The sequence below is a fragment of the Haplochromis burtoni genome, unplaced genomic scaffold (genome assembly GCF_018398535.1).
Source record: "Haplochromis burtoni strain Fernald_Lab_line unplaced genomic scaffold, NCSU_Asbu1 Contig_1258, whole genome shotgun sequence".
Classification (NCBI taxonomy): domain Eukaryota; kingdom Metazoa; phylum Chordata; class Actinopteri; order Cichliformes; family Cichlidae; genus Haplochromis; species Haplochromis burtoni.
This window is the reverse complement of record NW_024583619.1, coordinates 6,124-27,957: the sequence shown is the minus strand read 5'-3', so window position 1 is coordinate 27,957 and position 21,834 is coordinate 6,124. Positions and strand designations below refer to the sequence as shown.

The 21,834-nt window shown below is 42.2% G+C and overlaps 2 protein-coding genes and 1 long non-coding RNA gene across 6 annotated transcripts in view; 2 read left to right on the top strand and 1 right to left on the bottom strand.

Moving 5' to 3' along the window:
* Nucleotides 1-202: 202 nt before the first annotated feature.
* On the bottom strand, nucleotides 203-1,676 carry LOC102309740. Of its 2 annotated transcripts, XM_042216776.1 has the most exons (3): nucleotides 1,203-1,676; nucleotides 745-1,037; nucleotides 203-631 (listed from the first exon to the last, which is right to left on the bottom strand). In XM_042216776.1, exons 1-3 carry the CDS (start codon nucleotides 1,384-1,386, stop codon nucleotides 614-616), a joined length of 495 nt encoding a protein of 164 aa, XP_042072710.1. In that variant the 5' UTR covers nucleotides 1,387-1,676; the 3' UTR covers nucleotides 203-613. The 2 variants fall into 2 exon arrangements, with proteins under 2 accessions (XP_042072710.1, XP_005952296.1); XM_005952234.2 differs by having other exon boundaries at nucleotides 745-1,676.
* A 5,155-nt stretch (nucleotides 1,677-6,831) lies between these two features.
* Nucleotides 6,832-21,834, top strand: part of LOC102310257 — a gene marked incomplete at its 3' end in the record, with an annotated part of 17,189 nt that continues 2,186 nt past the window's right edge. The window contains 3 exon segments of one of the 2 annotated variants that reach the window (XM_005952235.3): nucleotides 6,832-7,063; nucleotides 19,091-19,205; nucleotides 21,096-21,254. 2 annotated transcript variants of the gene reach the window in all.
* LOC106633763 lies at nucleotides 8,158-17,296 on the top strand. Of its 2 annotated transcripts, none has more exons than XR_006053565.1 (3): nucleotides 8,158-11,493; nucleotides 12,612-16,999; nucleotides 17,223-17,296. It is a non-coding gene; the product is annotated as an uncharacterized LOC106633763 (long non-coding RNA). The 2 variants fall into 2 exon arrangements; XR_006053564.1 differs by having other exon boundaries at nucleotides 8,158-8,543; nucleotides 8,767-11,493; nucleotides 12,612-17,288.

Below are 21,834 nucleotides of genomic sequence, written 5' to 3'. Positions count from 1 at the left end.
AAATGAACATGATGCCAAACCATCGATTGGGAAATGAAAAATATTCCTGCCTCCATAAATATAAGGACACATTTCTGCCTCGTACCGAAATGATGGTCAACTGTGATGGAACTAAAAATAATAATAATGAAGTCTGGTTACACATAGTGTTTTACAGAAAACACACATGTAATTATGTAATGCTACAAGTACACACTTTAGGCTTTTAAACTCATTTATTAATATAAAGAGAAGGACTGTATGTAGACTGAAGGCACCAAAGAAGACACTGGAGAAACCAACGAGTTACAGGATGAGTAGAAATACAAAGGCAGATCGATAAAATGTAAAAGTCATGCAAACTAATCATAAACTAAAAATCAAGGAAGAAATGAACAAAATATAAAGAGATATGACTGTCCTGTTAGAACACATTTCTTATGATAATAAGTCTGAAAAACTTTATTGTTTCCAAGCTAATCTGGCACTTCTAACTTGTTGTTTTTAGACGCTAAAAATGAGAAATATGTGTAACGGGTGGCACTGATGAGCTAAAGAGAAGCAGGGAGGTCCGTGTGACTGGATCGTGTGTGGATGTTGCACAGCACTGCTCCTCTGTCAAGCTGACAGCAGCTCAGGCTTGTTGTGGTTTCTAATGACAAGATTTCAGAGAACAGGAAACATATATTCAGTTAAACTCAGACACAAGTTTGAGTTTGTGGTGTTCACATTTCAATGTCATGTGTAAAAGGGAGGGATGCTCACCGACGCAGGCGGTGGAGTGGATGTCTCGTTGACCTTTAGCCTCACAACAGATGCGAACCGTTTCCCTTCACACTGGATGTAACAAAGATAATCTCCTCCGTCTTGCTTCTTAGCCCGTGTTACGTTTGGGCAAAGGTCTCGTTTAGGTGACACATAGAGTCGGCCATCAGCACACGTGTTTCCTTCGTCTGTGGTGAAATTCTGCTTCCCGTTTTTCACACACTGCACAGTCTCGGACTTGCTGCAGTTACGTTGATAAAAGCACGGGAAGGTGGCCTTTTCTCCCTCTTTGACTGTTACGTTAAAGGGAAGCAGAACTTTAACTTTCATTTTGATTTGCACGCCTTCTCTACACCTTAACACAAAATCCCCGGTATCATTGTAAAATGCGTGATAGAAGATAATGGAGGAATTGTTACTGATACGGTCTTCGTAGCCTTGAGCAGGTGTCCACACACCTTGCTGGAGAACAGCCACCTCCACCTCCCCATGCGGCTCACACCGGAACAGTTCTCCTCCATCATTGCTGCAGTTTTCTGGAAATGTGAACTGCCTTCCTAAAACAGCTTCCACACAGACATCACACAGAGAGGCCGCTATTAAGGAGGAGACCACGACAAAGAGCTGCAGAGGCCGGGCCATCCTGAGTCTCTGTCCTTCTGAGTGGAGCAGGGGAACGATGGATTAATATAACCTAAAGAGAGTGACCCTCCTCCACACACTAGCTCATCTTTACTGGCGTCTGATTGGTCATCCAATCCTGGGATGTGAAAAAAAATCAACTGCATGAATATACTGAACATCAACGTTGGAAAAGCAGTCAGAGCAGTGATGATTATCAGCCTGATGTGGATAGTCTCATTTTTGAAGGAAAAGGCAGGAAGAACTCCGTGAACATCAAATTATCATCTCCTACTACATCACACGCCATGCCAATAATCCCTGTGTCAGGTTTTGGTGTTTTGACTTGTCTGCACTTTTTAAAAATAGAAGTTCTGATACTTTTCTTCCCCATAGCATCTAGTTCAGTTACATTAAAGCTTCATTTTAAGAGTTCTGGAATTTCTGATTTTACAGAACGAGGGCTTTGATGAAAGGGTGGAATGGATACACGTGAGAATGCAGACAAGGTCGACACAACTGTTGTTTGTGTGATTTTTACAACAATTTCAAGAACATTTGTTGCTCAGCTGAAATATATTTCCAGCCCGATGATCATAGTTTTATTGCATAAAACTATTTTCTACTATTATCTACTTTCTGGCTTCCTGGGAAGAATAATTCAAATTCAACAGCTTTTTAAAATCCTCGTAACTGTGTATGAGATGAGAAAAATTAGTATCACGCTGGGGTTTTTTCATAAAAAACCAACCTCACAATAACGTGTTAAAATGCGCTGTCTCTTAACATAACATTTACATTTAGCTCTATTGTTACGGGAACATGCTGTAAATCCTGGTGTGGTGTTAATGGACTAAAGATTGATTCTACAGAGTTTCTATTTTTCTCTCACTGTCTCTCTCTCAAGGTCGACAACTGGTGCCTAATCTGACATCTTGGAGTAGGATAGTTAACAGAGAAAGGAGCACGGTTTGTTTATTGGACTATGCAGAGACAGGCGCAGAGATTACGTGCCAGCAGCGGAGGAACTTATCACCATAAAATATTGTTTGCTTCAAAAACAACGTGTTTGTTTGCTAGCATCCGTTTTTCTTTTGGATAACAAAGATTAAAACCCAGTCCTCCTCCGACCCCACCCCGCCCATTTTTTTTGTTTCCTGTTTTGGTTTGGTCCAGGTGCACGCGCTCTTAGCCATCTGATGACTTTAGGATCCCAGATAGCAAGGAGACATTGAACAGATGTTGATTTTCCATCTGAACCATCAGAATCGTCAGGATTGAAATGTCAAATGCTCCGTGAAAAGTGAAGTCAGGGTTTCAAAGAAGAGAAGCAACACCGGTGGAAACTAAACTTATAGTTGAAGTATTAGTTAGCTTCATTTCTAATATGTTAGCGTTGTTTTAGCCAACACGTCCGAAACCTACAAAAGTTCTTTAAATGTGAACAAAATAAAAACGAAAAGACTTTCAAATCACAAGAGCCAACATTTTATTCACGACAGAACATAAATAACATAGGAAATGTTTAAGCTGGAAAATTTGACAATTTTATGCACAAAATTAGCTCATTTCAAATTTGTTTCTTCCCTTGGACCTTCGGAATGTCAATAAACACTATCCTCCCACACCGCACTAATCTGAGCTATCGTCCGAGTAATCGTCATCACTCAGGCGGCCACTAAGCATAGACTGTGTACTCAGACCACGTCTTTCCTTTGCACTGCTTCAAACACTTTGAACTTGTTAAAATAAATAAATAATAAAACTTGATTTATATTACACCTTTCTAGACAGAGTCACAACGTGCTAGACATAAGATAACAAATAATAAAAAGGTAAAACAGAAAAGAGGCAAAATTTAATCAAAAGCAGTTTTAAAAAGGTGAGTTTTGAGTTGTTTTTTAAAAACAACTACTGAGTCCACATTTCTTAAGATTTGGGGGAGAGAGTTCCACAGTCTCGGGGCCACAGTGGCAAAAACTCTAATATCCTTAGTTTCCATCTTAGTCTGTTTTATAGCAAGTAAGCCCTGATCAGATGACCTCAGGGACCTGCTTGGGACATAAGGCTGTAGGAGATCGAAGATGTGGGCTGGTGCCAGTCCATGCAGGGCTATACATGTAAATGTGTTTCACATTCTGATCATGAATCACTTTAGAAAACAATATCTTAAGGTTAAGGTGATGGTTAGGGCTGGAATGGAGGGCTGGAGCCTCTGCTCCAAGCCTGTGTTACTGCGAGCGGCATTCTATAATCCGGAGGGTCTCACAGTAAGGTGGAAGGGTATCTTTCACGTTACTAATCTGCACTTTACATGGGATTCATAACTCTGACATCTATCTGCTGTTTGGCACGACTCACTGATAGATGTCTCTGCTTTGGAGCAAGCATGTTAGTGAGTGGAAGTTTCAGTTACAGTCCTGCATTTTTTTGAACAGAAATCCAAAGATGATACAGTTCAAAGCTCAACATAAAGATACAATGAGATGTTTCTATGTGACCTAAGTGTTGAACCTGAATTGGATTTCCAGAATATGTTTAACTGTAAATGCTCCCCTTACACATAAACAATCATATCACGCGCATATCAGAGTGAGTTGGCTCCTGAAGTGCTGTGCTGGTGTGTGTGCCAAGTGTATGGGAATTACGACAAATGTTCGCTGTGGTGAACGGTGGGTAGTGTTCACATTTCAATGCCATATGCAAAAGGGAGGGATGCTTACCGACACGGGCAGTGGAGTGGATGAACTAGACCTTGTCTTGTTGATCTTTAGCCTCACAAATGCTGGATGTAACAAAAACAATCTCGTCCATCTTGCTTCTTAGCCCGTGTTAAGTTTAAGCAAAAGGCTTGGTCAGGTGATACAGAGCGAACACCATCAGCAGACTTGTTTCCTTCGTCTGTGCTGGGATCCTGCTCCACCACAATCTCCTGTAAATGCCCATTGTGGGAATACATTATTATAACTTTAGGGATTTCGCCGCATAAGCGTTAGCAAAGCATTATACTTTTTATTCATTTAAGTAGGTCATAGGTCAGTAGGTCATACTAACACGCACACAGCATAGAGAGAGAGAGAGAGAGAGAGAGAGAGGTAGAACTGGTAGAGTGAGCACAGCGTGCATGGAGGCAGACACTCCCTAGTCATGTGACCAATTAACCAAAGCTATTATACAGCAGTTGTTTTGTTTCCTCTGAATTTTGAAAGCTCTATTAACATCAGTCTGTACATGCTCCAGATAACTTTCCTCAAATTCTTTAACTCTCACTCGCTTTTGCAACTTTGTACTTTTGTGTTACTCGCAGAAACAACTCCACCTCATTGTTAGTCCATTTAAAATCTCAACACCCTGTAATGGGAAAATTAAAGTTAACCCTCACATTTAGATTTAGGTGGTTAGAATTTCACTGTATGATTTCTGTATAACCTTTGCATGCGTAAGATGAAGTAAGTATGTGTCAGCATGACCTTGTGAAAACTGCTTAGCTGCCTAATGATGTTCACTATGCTATCTGCTAACTGTTTTGCTCAGACAGATGAAGCTCAGGGTCAGTGCCAGGTGCTGGCCTGGGAAAAGATAATGGGAGTCTTCTTTGTTCAGCAATAGCCCGGGTTGGACAAAAGACTGTTGCAACTAAAAGATACACAGAGTTTGTGCGATGGTATGAAAGGGGCGCTGCGACGCCCCATGGTTAGAACGCTCATTGCTGTGAACCTGTTATGTTTTGATGTGTATGTGTGTTGTCCTGCACGTAGTAAGAAGTAGCTTGACCACAGCCTTTTTTGTGTTGCAGACTTTATTTAGAAAATTCCACAACACCCCAAATGACACCCTCAGCACCTTTTCTTAGACTTGATACATAACAACAAGCCTGAAATACTGAGTTACTGACAGCATGCTCCTATTGAATGAAGCCATTTCCTCACCAACACTTTTGCCTGAAACAGTTAACCTTCACAGCCTTTTTACTCTAGAAAGTCAAAAGAAGAAAAAACCCCCTCAGACTGACCAAGAGTAAGATCAGCCAGCGGCCCAGGTCCACATACATGTGGAACTAGACAGGAGTAAGTAAGACAGAGAAAAGTATCAATTCCCATATGGCTCCTAAACTTCAGGCCTTCTTCCCTCTCCGGGCACATGGTGTGGAAACAGCTCTCAGGCTTAGATCACCTTTGAAAAAACACATCTAAGCTGCAATTTATTTATATAAATAGAGCAGAACACACTCACGAACGTCTCGAGTAAATATAATTGTTGCTAAACTCCCATCGCGTCTGTGTGACTTTTGGATCATCTTTAGGGTACCTCAGACCACCATTCACACCTATGGGCAATTTACAATCACCAGTTAACCTAACCCCACTAACTGCATGTCTTTAGAGTTTGGGAGGAAGCCGGAGAAGCCAGACAGTACCAATGCAGAAATGGGGAGAAATGGAGAGAACCGTGACACTCCTCACAGAAAGGTCCTGTCCCAGGCCCTTCACTATGCTAGCCACGTCACTTGTGTCATGTGAGCCAGTCATGCACCTCTTGATTTTTGCAACTTGTCTTGACAAGTCTTGACTTGTGATTTTGACTTCTCCTCCGTATCAGCATTTGGTTTGGTTGTCTGAGTGGTGACAGCTGTCATTTAGGAAATTACTGTAGCGGCTTCTTGTGCCTTAATGGTGGGTATAAATGACTGCATGTGCTTGATGATAGCATGAAATTGAGTGATGCAACCACTGCAGAGGGTACATTGGGACCTTGACCCTGACTAGAAACCTCCCTGCCTAACTGCTTCACCACATTCTAAACTTTCCCCTTGGTTTTCGACTCTTAAGAAAACACAATACATTCCCAGCTAATTTCAAAGCTATAAAATCACCTCCATACACAGCTTGGCAACCAAAAATATCACACCGTAACGAGTCACATTGGAGATGGAAAGCCAAACACTACAAACCATGACTAAAGTGTTCATTCAGCGAAATCACAGGAAGCATCTGTGCTGCATAAACCTGAATCAGGAAGCCAAGAAACACAGTTTCTCACAACAAAGTTCAAAGACTGTGAGAGCAAGTCAGTAGTGCATCTGTTGCGTACCATTGAACTCTCTGCCAGCTAACTAAGATGAAAAGGCTTTGTTACGATTCAATGTTGTCAGTGTTTTGTTTTAGGCGTGACTGTTATGTGTTTCCTGTTTTACCTTATGCGCTGGTCCTTACTCCTCCAGGACTTCAACATTGACAGCCGGTACAAAAAGGGCTTAGACAACGTCATGGTTGATGTCCTCTCTAGGTCATGAATCAAACATTTCATTTGGGGTTAAATGTTTGATTTTTGGGTGGGGGGAAATGTTATGATTCGATGTTGTCAGTGTTTTGTTTTAGGCGTGACTGTTATGTGTTTCCTGTTTTACTTTGAAGGTCTGTCTTATCTCAGTGTGTTCGGTTTACGCTTCCTTGTCTCGTCAGTTCTGATTTGCCCCAGCTGTGTTTCCCTCCTGTTGTCCATTCCCTGATTGCTCCCTCTATGTATTTAAGCCCTGTGTTTCAGTTTGTCATGGTTGTGATCTCCCCCTGTGTTGTAAATGGTTTGTTGTATATAGATGGAAATAGTTGTTGATACTTTTTCCTTACTCGGTAGCTGTAGGGGTGAGAAGCCATTTTTCTTTGGGAACCTTTTCTCCAGTTTTTGGTTAGGGAGGCAGGTAAGATGCCTATAATTTTCGTTTGGGGTTTTCTGTGAAGGTAAGCCAGCTGCATTTCATTTCTCGAGTTTTTGTTTGTTGTTTTGGCCATGCTCACCCTGATGCCTGCTACCTTTTGGGACTTGATAAATTGACTGGCTGTTGTGAAATCCATGGTAGCTGTTTTTTGTTGGTTCGTCTTCCTTGAGAGCAGGGAGTGTGGGGGCATTTCTCCTTATTTTTATTTGTCTTATGTTGTACGCCAGTTTTCCCAGGGCTGGGGTGTAACAGCTTTGGTGTCACATTTTTATGGAATCGTTTTGCTCAAACCACTAACTATTTATTTTAATTAGTGAAAACAGATCTACACTGTACTTTGTTGTTTTCTCTTCTAAGTTCACTCCCTTGCTCGAAGTCGTCAGAAAGTAGATGTGATTGTGCAAACACCGCTCCTCCCATGGAGGCACACTCTGCTCTGCTATATTTAGTTTACTTAGTGACTCAGTGGCACAGAGCAGCCACAGTGAGTAAATGAAATCACTGACTACACTGATTTGTGTGGGAACACAGAGTTTTGTCCCAGCTCATTTAGTTAGCCAATTAGTGGAGAAAGTCATGTTTTAGTCATGACTCATCCCAGTTCTTAAGCATAACTTAAAGTGTTATTGACCATTGCCAATGACACTTATTGAATATAATATAGTTAGTTTTTTGGATTGTCTATTTTATTTATTTAGGACATTTAAACAACAGATGTTGACCAAATGTGCTTTAAAAATATGCACTTTTACATTCTACAACAAAACAAAAACACTCTTTCAAAATACTTGAAAATCTCAGTGATCTGATCTCAGTCTGATTAAAGTGTATTTTTATTTGGCAAATTGATGATAATCCATCACATTCACCATAAGACTCCACTCTCATGTATATAAGCTGAAATGTGCTCTATTTGGAAGCAGCAGGTCTCCCTCCCCTTTCGACAGGTTGTGTGTGAGACTTTAAATCATCAAACTGTAAATTATAAATTTTAAATTGTTATTGATCCCTTTACCCCGAGTCCTAAAGTGTATATTTATTTTCTTACTCTTCTTATATTTATTGTTTGTTGTAATGAACCGCTGATCTGTACCATAAGTCATCCTTGCGGGGGTTGTCGGAACTGTATGCGCAGTCGCACTAAGGACAGATGTGCTCAGAGGCATGCCCCGTAACGCGTATAGAGCAGTCTGTCGCGGCAGGAATAAGTTGTACAAAGTCCATGTAAGTTACGATAATACTTTGATAAGTATGATAAGTGTGTTTCTAATGTAAGGTATGTTGCTGCGTTTGTATTGTGAGCTATCTGAAAACCTTTTTATTCTGTATTTACGTTACTTACATCCATGTGCTATTTTTTAGCTAGACATGTGTGTCATGCAAGCTAGCAGCACCCCATGAGAAACGGGCCGAAGTGTTTAAGTGTTTACCGGAGTTTTGCACCCTTGGCAAGCGGACTGAGGTATGTGATGAGAGATGATCTGTTGTTATATTTTATTTAACTGAACTGTGTAATCCCTTGATGCTGTTTGAAGTAACCCCTTTTGTTTTATTTAATCTGTGACTGTATATCTCAGAATTACTTGTTTGAACTTGCCTGAATTAACTTAAGCTCATTGTTGTTATTGCTCATTGTTATAGTTCAAAAAGTACTGTACGGGTATCAATTTTTTCTTATTTTATAGTTTTCACGGTGCTCAACGTCCAGAGAATGAGCCGTGTGTGGTGAGGAAATAAATGGCTGCACCCGTTAGAGACTCTTCTGTCGTTCTTGATGCCAAGGGCTGCTACAGTGAAAACTCATCGCTGCCTTGCAGCCATCTACACTCATCTTATTCTTTCGTCGAACTGTGAGTAAAGGAGTGTATCGCATCATCCAGAGACTGCTGGATCAGTAAAGGACTCAAAATAAGGACATTATAAATACAATGTCATGCACACCTTCATCTTGTAAGCTGTGTGAGCAAATGATCTTCAACATGGCAGTCTAAAGTAATGCAAGAAAGAAAGACCTCTTCTGTATTTAACACAGTAGCATGTAAAGTTGTGATGCTGAATATCCCACATTTCTTACATCAGAATGTCTAAGACTGAATCTGGGCTTTATGCTATCAGTTGTACTTCTGTAAAAACTTAAGTGGCAAATTGTCTGATTTGAGGGCATCATCAGTATTATTTGGGTTTTGTTGCCAGTCTGTGAGGTTAAAGGTGTAAATATCTAAGTTGAGTGTTAATAAGTTTGAAACCACCACTCAACCCATTTGAGTTCAGATATATACACTTAAAAGGGCAGGTGCAACAAGCCAAAAATAAAATTAATAATAATGTTGTCCCCTGTTGAAGAAATAGACAAATCTACAGAGGCACAAGAGGCCAGGTCCAGCTCCAGAGAGCAAAGACTAACAGAAAAGGGGCAGGAGATGCATGAACAGGAAGCCAAGAAAAATGAAAGGTCATTTAGCAAGGCATATGAGTACTGGAAGGAGTTAGCAAGAGGAGTTAGAACAAAGCTGAAAGGTTTCTGCTCAAACGAAGACCTTGTTAGAACACAAACGGACATTAAGGCTAAAGAAGCATTAATGCATGAACTGTATGAGCCTATCCGACGTAATCATACTTCTACTCCAGATGTTGTCAAGAAAATGGATGCGTGTGTTGCCCTAACAACAGAAATTTGTGATCTCATTAGTAAACGACTAGAAGATATAGATAAGACTTTTAATGACAGGCTCGAGAAGGAGCGTGTAAGGATGATATTAAGTAAGGAGGAGTATGGATCTGTTTTTGGGAAAACTGAAACAGAAACAGTTATTTCAGAGCATTCAAAGGGCTCAGATTCATACTCTGGAGCCACATCTACGACTTCTAGCAAACGTGTGGATGCCGAAGCTGACCTTGCAGCTAAACTAGAACAGGCGAAGGCAATGCAACGAATACATGAACAGCAAGCCAAGTTGAGTAGCTTAGAGCATGAGTGGAAAATCAAGGAAGCACAAATGATTGCAGAAATGACAGCAAAGCTAGAGGAAGAGAGAACTAAACTGCAACAGCTACAGGCAGAAAATGAGGTAAAAGTAGCAGCAGCCAGAGTGAGAGCTTACAACAACTACGATGGATTGGAAAGCCTTAAGTATGAAGCAGATGACAAATCACAACTTGATAGCCAAATCATTGAATCTCAGAATCCATTGAATCCACAGGCTGAATCATTTCGACCTCAGTGTGCACCACCTGAGATTTTGCAAAAGCAACAGGAGGTCAGCTTAACACAGGAGCTTGCAAGCTTGTTCGTCTCCAACCGTCTGCCTGCACCTGAACCCACAGTGTTCACTGGTAACCCTTTAAAGTTTATAGACTGGAAGATATCCTTTATGGCATTGATTGGCCACAAACCCCTCCCCGCAGGCGAAAAAATGTTGTACTTGAAAAGTTATCTTGCAGGTGAGGCACGGAAGGCGGTCGAAGGATTCTTCTATCGAAACTCAGAAGATGCATATCAGGGTGCCTGGGAGATTCTTCAGGAGAGGTATGGAAGTTCATTTGTCGTCCAAAAGGCTTTCAGGGATAAACTGATGAAATGGCCAAAAATAGCTCCCAATGACCCAGTAGCCCTCAGAGAGTTTTCAGATTTCCTTCAAAGTTGTGCCGAGGCCATCCCTCATGTTAAAGGGCTGGCAATTCTAAATGATTGTGAAGAAAATCATAAACTTCTCAAAAAACTACCCGAATGGCTGGTACGCAGATGGGGTCGCGTTGTTGTGGATGAACTAGACAGATGTCAAGAGTATCCACCATTTGCTCATTTCACCAAATTTCTACAAAGGGAAGCTAGAATAGCCTGCAACCCCATTGCTTCTCCCTTCTTATTAACCACTAAAGTAACAGATGAAAGGCTTCCTAAGAGAACCAAGGCACTCAGCACCAATGCTCAAGCTAAGCACTCTGCAGGTAAACCAGGGACCTTAATTTCAAAGCCAAGACCACCATGCTTCGTCTGCAACGATGAAACACACGGTGTCGCCAAGTGCCCAACCTTTGCCACAAGGCTTCCTGATGAAAAGAGAGCTTTCATTCGTGAAAACCGTCTTTGCTTCGGCTGTTTAAGAAAGGGTCACACTAGTAAAGAATGCAAAAGAAGGCACACATGCACTATATGTGGTCGAAATCATCCAACTTGCTTGCACATAGAGAGAATTGAGGGAGCCAGTGAAATGTTAAACAGTGATTCACCATCTGCAGGAAATGAGACAAAGGAAGTCCGCAATGTCATGTCACACACATTGACAAGATACTCCTCAGCTACGTCTAGCATTGTTCCAGTTTTTGTGTCATTGGCAGAAGACCCCCACAGTGAGATTCTCACATATGCTCTGCTCGACACACAGAGCGATTCAACTTTCATCTTGGGAGATCTGGGCCCGTATCCCTAAAGATTCTGAGAATCCTCTCAGAGAGCTCCTAACTTAACCTAAAAATTCCTTGCCAGGAGTTTTAGCTTAGAAGTGATTCCAGAACATTTTCAGTGAACTCTGAGCAAGGAATGGATGGAAAATCCTATCTTAGTGAGGAGGTGTGGTTGACCCCGTTGCTAGGTATGAGTCATCATTTCAAAAGCCGTGATTGGTTGATCCTACAAGTTTGATGGAAATGAGCTTTTGGTGATAATGAGCAAAGGATGTACCCTCAAATCAATAAACATATTATATACTCTAATCTTATGCTGACTGTAATTGTAAATAATATTTCACATTCAAGAAAATATCTGGAAAATGAATAGTAAGCTGTAGGGGTTATAGCCTAACATTAGAATCTAAAATATGTGAAAACTTAAACTCATTACACCCTGTTCAAATAATGATTCGTGTCTTATTTGCTCATATTAATATCCTAGCTGGCATATTTTGTACTTTCACTCCCATATGGACCCCGTTGAAAACAAGATGGCCTATCTCAAGAGGCTGTCCTTAATGAAGTAGAAATCACAACGTTACAAGTCCAGTGTGGTCTTAACGAGGGTAACACGGCTCAGCTTTTAGCAATGTCTGTGATTGCAGACCCAAGTCATCACTGCTGCATTGTTGCATTTTCCCGGTTGCCAAATACCTCGGGGTTGTGATTACTTTCGTCTCCGGTGTAATAGCGTTGTGGCGTCGAGTTGGTGAAGTAATTGCATCTCTAAGGAGATCCACCACAAACATGATTCCTGCACGATCCACTCTGTAGCATCTCAATAATTCCCTGTCATCCAGTGTTTGCAGGACATCTCTCCTGCCTCTTCTGTTGGCCATTTTGTGCAGCTGCTTAGGGGAACTCCTAAGCCACTAAAAGTCCTCTTCCCTGCTCTTAGCAGATCTCGCCTTAGGAGCCCTTTTAAGCGCTAGGAATCTTGAGGAATAGCTTTTATATTAACTGGGATTGTCGTGTCACTTTTAGGGGAAATTCTAAGAAAACGTCATGACTCTGAGAATTTTCTTAGAATTTGGCCGCTAGGAGCCACTTTTTGCACAAAGATTCTTTAGGGATACGGGCCCTGGTCTCTGCACTAAATGTGAAGACTCAGCCAGTGCAATTAAGGCTCAGTACAATGACAGCAGTAGACACAGTCATAGCTAGCAAAGTGGCTTGTGGATTGCAAGTTCGTGGGCTCCATAGTGAGTCGCATGTTCAGCTACGCCAGGCATACACAAGGGATTTCATCCCAGTCGATAAGTCTCACATTCCTACAAAGGACACCGCACTTCAGTGGCCACATCTGAGGCAACTGGCAAACAAGCTGCAGCCACTTCAAGACTGTGAAGTGGGATTGCTGATTGGCTATGGTTGCCCATCAGCACTGGCCCCTCTAGAAGTCATTGTAGGGTCAGAAAACCATCCATTTGCTCAAAGAACCGTGCTTGGCTGGAGCATCATAGGATCAGCAAATCCATATCTTGATAGAAAGGAACATCAAAGCTTTGTACACAGAGTGGCAGTAAAGGAAATGCCATTGCCTCCGGTCAATGATGTGTTAAAGGTCCTAGAAATGGATTTCAGCGAAAGAAACTATCAAGATAAATATGTTTCTCAAGATGATGTTCATTTTGTAAAACTCCTCGGCAGCACAATCACAAAAAGGAAGGATGGACACTATGAGATGCCACTTCCTTTCAAGGGCAGCTCTCCACCCATGCTGCCAAACAACAAGCGACTGGCTGAAGCTCGTTTGCAACACCTCAAGAGGAAGTTAAGGTCCAATAGGCAGTACTATGACCATTACACAGCATTCATGGAGGAAACCATCAGCAAAGGTGTTGCAGAACCAGCCCCCCCAGCACATGAGGGAGAGACAATTTGGTACATCCCACATCATGGGGTGTACCATCCTAGGAAACCAGATAAACTTAGGGTGGTCTTCGACTGTTCAGCCAAGTTTCTGGGCATCTCTCTGAATGACACCTTATTGACTGGCCCTGATCTGATAAACTCTCTAGTAGGAGTTCTCTGCCGCTTTAGGAGGGAAGCAGTAGCCATCACCTGCGACATTGAAAAAATGTTCCATCAGTTCTATGTTCCACCCAACATGCGGAACTACCTGAGGTTCCTATGGTGGAAGGGCGGTCAGCTGGAAACAGAACCCCAAGAGTATAGAATGGCGGTGCACCTTTTCGGTGCTGGTTCTTCTCCAGGGTGTGCCAATTTCGGCCTTAAATATCTTGCACAGCAATGCGAAGCCGATTATCCTTCGGCTGCTGCTTTCATTGAAAAGAACTTTTACGTTGATGATGGACTGACTAGCGTCCCATCAGTCACAGAAGCTACAGACCTGATTATCAATGCACAGCAGCTGTGTAAGACTGGAGGTTTACACTTGCACAAATTTAACTCGAACAAGGTGGAGGCGCTATGTGGTGTTGCGCCTTCAGAAAGGGCAGTAACCACTGGACCTCTCAACCTTAGCCTGGATTCAACAGCGGAGGGTCACGTACTTGGCATTCAGTGGTCAATAGAAAGTGACACCTTCAGCTTCAACATTGACAAAAGGGACCAACCCTCAACTCGTCGTGGTATCCTGTCCGCTGTCTCCTCCCTCTACGACCCTCTTGGTCTTGTAGCTCCCTTTATCCTGAGTGGTAAATGTATTCTCCAGGAGCTGTGTCGCATGGGCATAGGTTGGGATGATCAGCTTCCCGATAGCCTACATGCACGGTGGGAGCAATGGAAAAGGGATCTACACAGGCTAAAGGAAATAGCGATACCCAGATGCTACCATCCTCCAGACTTTGGCAACATAGTGAGGGTGGAACTGCATCACTTTTCAGATGCCAGTAACATAGGTTATGGTGCATGTTCCTACCTCAGATACAAGAATGAAAAGGATGAAGTACACTGTAGCCTTGTGTTAGCCAAAGCAAGAGTTGCACCAACAAAGCTCATGAGCATCCCAAGGCTGGAGCTTTCGGCTGCAGTAATCTCCGCAAGGCTAAGCGTCATGTTAAAAACAGAGCTCGGCATGCAGATTGACGAGGAATTCTTTTGGACTGATTCCCAAGTTGTATTGGCCTACATCAGCAATGAGGCACGGCGATTCCATGTGTTTGTCGCAAATCGTGTTCAGCTAATCCGAGAAACCACAGACCCTGCTCAGTGGCACTATGTGGATACGGCAGAAAACCCAGCTGACCACGCTTCGAGAGGTCTATGTGCAGGGGACATTCTGTCAACGAACTGGTTATCGGGTCCTAAATTTCTATGGAAACCTGAGATACACCCAACACTACATTTTTCACCAGATTTGCTAGTCTGTGACCCTGAAGTTAAATCGGTGAAAACCTTTGCCACCCATGCCAATGAGCAAAATGACATTCTGAACCGTCTAAGCCGCTTTTCCAGCTGGACAACGCTCATCAGAGTAGTTGCAAGAATTAAGAGACTAGGCATGAAGTCAGATCGTGTCAGCAGCATTGTGACGGTAGAGGAAAGGAGAAAAGCTTGTGAACTAGTAATCAGTCTGGTTCAGCGACAAGCCTTTTTGCAAGACATAAAGACACTTCAGAAGGGCAACTCTCTTCCATGCTCTAGCCCCCTAAGTTGTCTTGATCCCATCTTAGATGAAGGACTTCTTCGTGTCGGTGGAAGACTGACAAAGGCAACGCTCAGTCGAGAACTAAAACACCCGGTTATCCTTCCAAAGGAAAGTCACATTACAAGACTAATACTGTCTCATTACCATGCCACCATCTGTCATCAGGGTCGCAGTCAAACCCTAGCAGAACTCAGAGCAAATGGGTTTTGGGTGCTTGGGGGAAGCAAAGCAGTTGCCAAGTTAATACATAAATGTGTGCAATGTCGAAAACTTCGGCGCCCCACCGAGGAGCAACGCATGGCAGAGCTCCCGAAAGAAAGGACTGAAGCCTCCGCTCCTTTCTCGTACTCTGGTATGGATTGCTTTGGTCCATTTTCCATCAAGCGGGGCCGTAAGGAGTACAAAAGGTATGGGCTTATCTTTACATGCCTGTCTTCACGTGCTGTTCATATCGAGATGCTAGAAGACCTATCAACAGATGCATTCATCAATGCCCTTAGATGCTTCATCAGCCTCAGAGGAGCTGTTTGCCAACTCCGCTGTGACCAAGGCACAAACTTTGTAGGAGCCAGAAATGAGTTCAGAGAGGCTCTCAAACAATGTGACATGCAGGCACTGGAGGCTTTCCTGGCAGACAAACAGTGTGAGTTTGTTTTCAATGCTCCTTCTGCAAGTCATGCTGGTGGCATCTGGGAACGCCAAATTAGAACCATTCGTAATGTGCTAAATGCCACTACTGCTCAGTGTGCAGGAAGACTAGACGATGCCTCTCTTAGAACTTTGTTTTATGAGGCCATGGCTATTGTAAATAGCCGCCCCTTGACTGTGGGCAGTATCTGTGACCCAAAGGCACCTGAACCTCTTACTCCGAACCATCTTATACTGATGAAGTCCAAAGTTGCTCTACCACCACCTGGGAAATTTGTGAGAGAAGACTTGTATGCAGCGAAGAGGTGGCGTAGAGTACAATACTTAACTGAGCAGTTCTGGGGTAGGTGGAAAAGAGAATACCTCATGAATGTCTCCACAAGACAGAAGTGGCACAAAACCCGCCGTAATCTAAAAGTGAATGACATTGTTATCATCAAGGAAGATATGTTACCAAGGTGTCAGTGGCAACTGGGGCGTATCGTTGAAACTATCGAAGGCGATGATGGTTTAGTCCGTCGGGTCAAAGTTCAAGTAGGAGTCCAAAGTCAGACCAAGAAACAGGACCGTGCTTTCAAGCCCCCCATCATCGAGCGGCCTATTCAAAAACTGGTGGTTCTTGTTGAAAGAGAATAATAACAACCATGTTATTATCTGAGAGGAACTGACATACTGACATAAACAATGTAACAGTCCAGGTGGCACCTGCTCTATGATGTTTGTACACCTGTATATTGGTTGAAGTGGTCTCATTTTGTTGTTGTTCAAATCATGTATGATTAGCTAGTTTGTAAATCATAGCATGATTGGTGGGAGTGTAATGAACCGCTGATCTGTACCATAAGTCATCCTTGCGGGGGTTGTCGGAACTGTATGCGCAGTCGCACTAAGGACAGATGTGCTCAGAGGCATGCCCCGTAACGCGTATAGAGCAGTCTGTCGCGGCAGGAATAAGTTGTACAAAGTCCATGTAAGTTACGATAATACTTTGATAAGTATGATAAGTGTGTTTCTAATGTAAGGTATGTTGCTGCGTTTGTATTGTGAGCTATCTGAAAACCTTTTTATTCTGTATTTACGTTACTTACATCCATGTGCTATTTTTTAGCTAGACATGTGTGTCATGCAAGCTAGCAGCACCCCATGAGAAACGGGCCGAAGTGTTTAAGTGTTTACCGGAGTTTTGCACCCTTGGCAAGCGGACTGAGGTATGTGATGAGAGATGATCTGTTGTTATATTTTATTTAACTGAACTGTGTAATCCCTTGATGCTGTTTGAAGTAACCCCTTTTGTTTTATTTAATCTGTGACTGTATATCTCAGAATTACTTGTTTGAACTTGCCTGAATTAACTTAAGCTCATTGTTGTTATTGCTCATTGTTATAGTTCAAAAAGTACTGTACGGGTATCAATTTTTTCTTATTTTATAGTTTTCACGGTGCTCAACGTCCAGAGAATGAGCCGTGTGTGGTGAGGAAATAAATGGCTGCACCCGTTAGAGACTCTTCTAATTTTGTGTTACTATGCCAAGCTGCTACAGTACACTGGAGCCCGTCGTCTCGTCTCTCTATATACTGGACTGTATGTAGCGGAGATGACAATAAAGTTTACTTTGACTTCAGCAGCGAGCAGGCGCACCGAGGGCTCTCGCGCTCACTTTTCGCGTATAGAATTTCGAAAAAAACATCGGTGCAAATTATAAGTCTGTATCATGATGTCTGGTGTTTTCGTGTTTGTTGGTTTGTTTTTATTTTGTGAGTTGGTTATTATGGTAAGCCCCCAGAATCCCGCCGCTCCGCCCTCTCCTCCCTGTGCCGCAAGCAGCAGCGCACCTCGCAAACGGAGGGCGCCCTTACTCCCAGCAAATGGGCGATAGAAAACCGATCGGTGCCTATGCCATTCCCAATATGCGCTGGCTGATGTCGGGGCAGCATGAGTACGAGCAATTTTTTTATTTTTAATTTTTTTGCCGATGCCCGTGATGCCGCCCCCCACCACGCCCTTGTCGCCCGTATCAAAAACCGCCACTGCCCAAGACAGACACAGACCCCCAGCATAGAGACGGAGCTAAAGTTTAAAGACGGACACTTTCACATTCCCGTTTGAAAATACATGAAAAGGTTTTTTCACTGTCTAATTATTCTGGGAAGTAAAAATCCCAGTGATTTAGTCTATTAGAATCCAACTGATGTAATTAAGTGAACTCTTATGCTCCATCGTGTGTTTGTTTGTCATAAACAAAAATAGAAATACTTTCAGATATAGGGGTTCAAAAAAAATCCTGACTATGAAGAGGTGTAGATTATTATTATTATTATTATTATTATTATTATTATTAACAATATCAGCAATAAAAGCTGATATTTAAACACATTTTAAGATTTTACTGGTCGCAGTGTTTCTACGTCCTCAAGTCCATTATAAGGTGTGCTCTCCATCCAAGTGAGTTTTGTTGGACCGTCATAAGCATTTTTTTTAAAAATGTTTTTTAAATGTCTGAACAAGAAATTATGCATTTAAAAGAGATGTTAAAGAAAATGTAGTGAGAGAAACACTTCCAGTAGCCTTGGCTCATCTGAGCAGCTGAATATCTTTGAGGGCAAGCTTACCCCCTCTGGGTCTAGTTCCCCAATAGCTGGAGGATCATCTCCAGTACGCAATAAATTGCAGTCTTGTGTAACAGCATCTGATAGGGTGGTGTGTGTATAACAAGAGAAATTAAGTGTTCACTCTTCAGCAATGGTTTTATGAAAGTAAACAGAAAAGGGAAGTTATACAGAAGATGTTTTGATGCAGTTGATGCATGTTTGCTAGTGATCCTTCTAGTGTCCCTTACCATGAATAGTTCTTCAGAGATCAGTTTATGCTGTTTGTTCAAGATGTACCTTTACAAAGGGAGAGAATTGTTAGAAAGAAACTAGTACGTCACACTAACACGCTGGTGAAAAGAGCCTGCTAGCGTTTCTTCTTCCTCAGACAACTCAGACTTCCACCTACCTCAGAGGTTGCTCAAGAACTTCTACTCATGCACCATCCAGAGCATCCTGATGGGAAATATCTGCACCTAGTATTGGAACAGCACCAAGGAGGAAAGACGAGCTTTCCAAATAGTGGTGCACTTTGCCAAATGCATCATTCGACAAATGGAAGTTAAAGAAATGCTGCTGGTTAAAACCTAGTGCAGCTAATGGCTAAAGTATTAAGTCTCTGGGAACATGTGACCAGCAATATTCTGTAGACCTTGCTGAATCACGTATAAATAGTGTAACATATCCTGTCACGTATCTTGTCATTACAGGCCAGCCCACACCAGGTGCTCTCTGTATTGCTCACTCCCAAGACCTGACTCCAGGACGTGCTGGAGAAATGACATCTCTGAGCTGGCCTAGGAATGCCTCAGTGGAAAGAAAAAGGTCTGGGCGTCTTTGCCTCGGCTACTGCCTCTGTTATCAAGCCACGGATAAGCAGAACAGAATTGGTGGTTGGACCTTTGGTTCTGTTAGAAATGAGAGGAAAAAAAGGAGTAAATCTTTTGAAACTCATCCAGAATATTCATGTGACTAAGTGGAGTTTTCTGATGTACAGCTCCACAGGGACAACTCTTCAGCATGTCAGTTTCAATCTAAGATGCAGACAGAGCAGACTTGTTTCAGAGAGTTTGAAACAAACTCAGAGCAGAGTTTTATCGATTCTATGGAGTGCACAAAATCAACTTCCAAGTGAAAGGATAAGACAGGTCCATTTCACTATAGATGCACAAGATTAGTTAGAACTCAAACTTCTACCCTACCCTATTTTAGAGTTTTCATTATTTAAGTTTGTGGCCAGGGCTCAGCGGGGCCCAACACTCTAAAGGAAAAGAAAGACAACTCTAGAAATTCCCTACTTTGCTAATGAAAACTTATACTTCCCAGTCAACACATACACAATATTGACAAGAACAGGAGGACTTCACAACCAAAGAAAGTCAAGAAAAATGAGTGAAGAACTTTTCAGACAGGAATCTCACTGAAGTCCTAGCCACAGAACTCAATTTTGCCATTTCTCCTCAACAGTTACCCATAGTGGACTTCAAAACAGACACAGAAACAACCATAATGATTAATAAATTAACACAAACAGGATCAGAGCAAATAAGGAGGAAAGTTTTAGCCACCCTCTACAGTGCAAAAAGTTCCTCTGTCCAACCTCACAATACAAGACAAGAAGGCTGTCCAGCCGATAAGAGGAGGTGCACTGTTGTTCTAAACACAGCAGCTTATTACACAAACATTACTACACTCTGCAGTGACTTCAATACCTATGAATCCTTAAAACGAGACCCCAAAAGCAAGCACAAATAACGTATCAGTTGCCTACAAAAACTTGAAAAGGACAAAGTCATTGACCGCCCTACACACCATCGTCTATACCCAGGGGATGCCAGTCTTACAAAGGGTTCATCCTAAACCTTGGCTGATTGTGACTCTCAGCCGTTTTTACACCTTGGCTTAGGCAGAGGATCAATAGGGGGTCCATGACCCTCTTAGGGACACTTCCATAGGGCTTAAATCTGGGACTCTCCACCAGTTCCTCTTAGAATTGAAGAAGCTTCTCAGATGTGAGGTGAAACGTCTTCAAGAAACTTAAAGAAGTCCAGATTTTCTTTCCATAGACTAAGATGACCTGGATGACTAGAAACCTCTACAGAAATAAAGGATTATGATGTTTTCTCTCCCCACATGTTCACAGCTAGACTAAACTGCTTATAGTCCAAAAAATATATAAAGGGCTCCCCCGTGTGGTCTGAAATGATAACAGCTTGATGTTGTAAAATAAATATTGTAAGGAAACATTAGAAAAACGTTTCTGCCCCGTAACAAAATGATGGTCAACTATTATGGAGCTTACAGCTGTAGATGTTTCACTCTGAGTGCTAAAAGTAAAGAACTATGACTCTAAGATGCTTCGTTTATTTTCATCTTTGGGATGTACAGGAGTTTGGGTTAGGTTATAGTTTATTTGTGTTTTACAGAAAACACATGTAGTTTTGTAATGCTACAAGTACACACTTTAGGCTTTTAAACTCATTTATTAATATAAAGAGAAGGACTGTATGTAGACTGAAGGCACCAAAGACGACACTGGAGAAACCAACGAGTTTATTTGGAAACAGAATGAGTAGAATATGAAAAGATGTGAATTTCCTGTTAGAACATGTTTCTTATGATAATATTTCTGAAAAAATGCTTCTAAGCTTCACACTAAACATCCCATTCAAAGTAAAGCTGGTACTTCAAACTTCACACCTGGATGTTTTTTAGATGCTGAAATGAGCCACTTTTGAGCTGAAGAGAAAGAAGATGAAGCTCCATGTGACTTCATCACTTCTGGATGTTGTACAGCACCGGGTCTATATGATGCACTGATTTCATCATCCACTCCACAAGGCTGCCGATCCAAAGCGCCTGACAGCAGCTCAGGTTAGTTGTTGTTTCTAATGACAAAATTTTAGGAAACCATGAAACATAAATGAGAAATTCAGAAATTTTGAGTCAGACACGAGTGGACACAGAGGGATGCTCACTAACAAAGGTGGAGGGGTGGATGATTCAGACCTTGTCTTGCTGACCTTCAGCTTCATGGACAGCGCGTCTCTTTCTTTTCCTCTTCATGTTGGATGTAACAAAAATAATCTTCCCCATCTTTCTCCATATCCTGTGCCACGTTCAAGCAAAAGCTCTGTCACAGATATCTGCATCAGCAGACTCAGAACAGAAGAGTGGTATTTTCTTCCTCTTCAGCAGTTACGCTAAAGAGAAACAGAACTTTAACTTTGAGATGCATCTTCCGGGTGCCACGTCTTAACACAAATCACTACTATCACTGCAAAATGCGTGATTGAAAACAATGGAGGCGTTTTCACTGATGCATCTTGAGCCCGCCCTGAGCAGGTGTCCAAAAACCTTGCACCTCCAGCCACCTCCACCTCCCTGGGTGGGGAAGTGTTTCTTCTTCATCATTCTTAGAGATTTCTAAAAGTTTGAATGGCTTTCATAAAAC

Coding starts and splice junctions, on each gene's coding strand:
- LOC102309740 (XM_005952234.2), bottom strand. CDS start 1,386: ATGGCCCGGCCTCTGCAGCTCTTTGTCGTGGTCTCCTCCTTAATAGCG.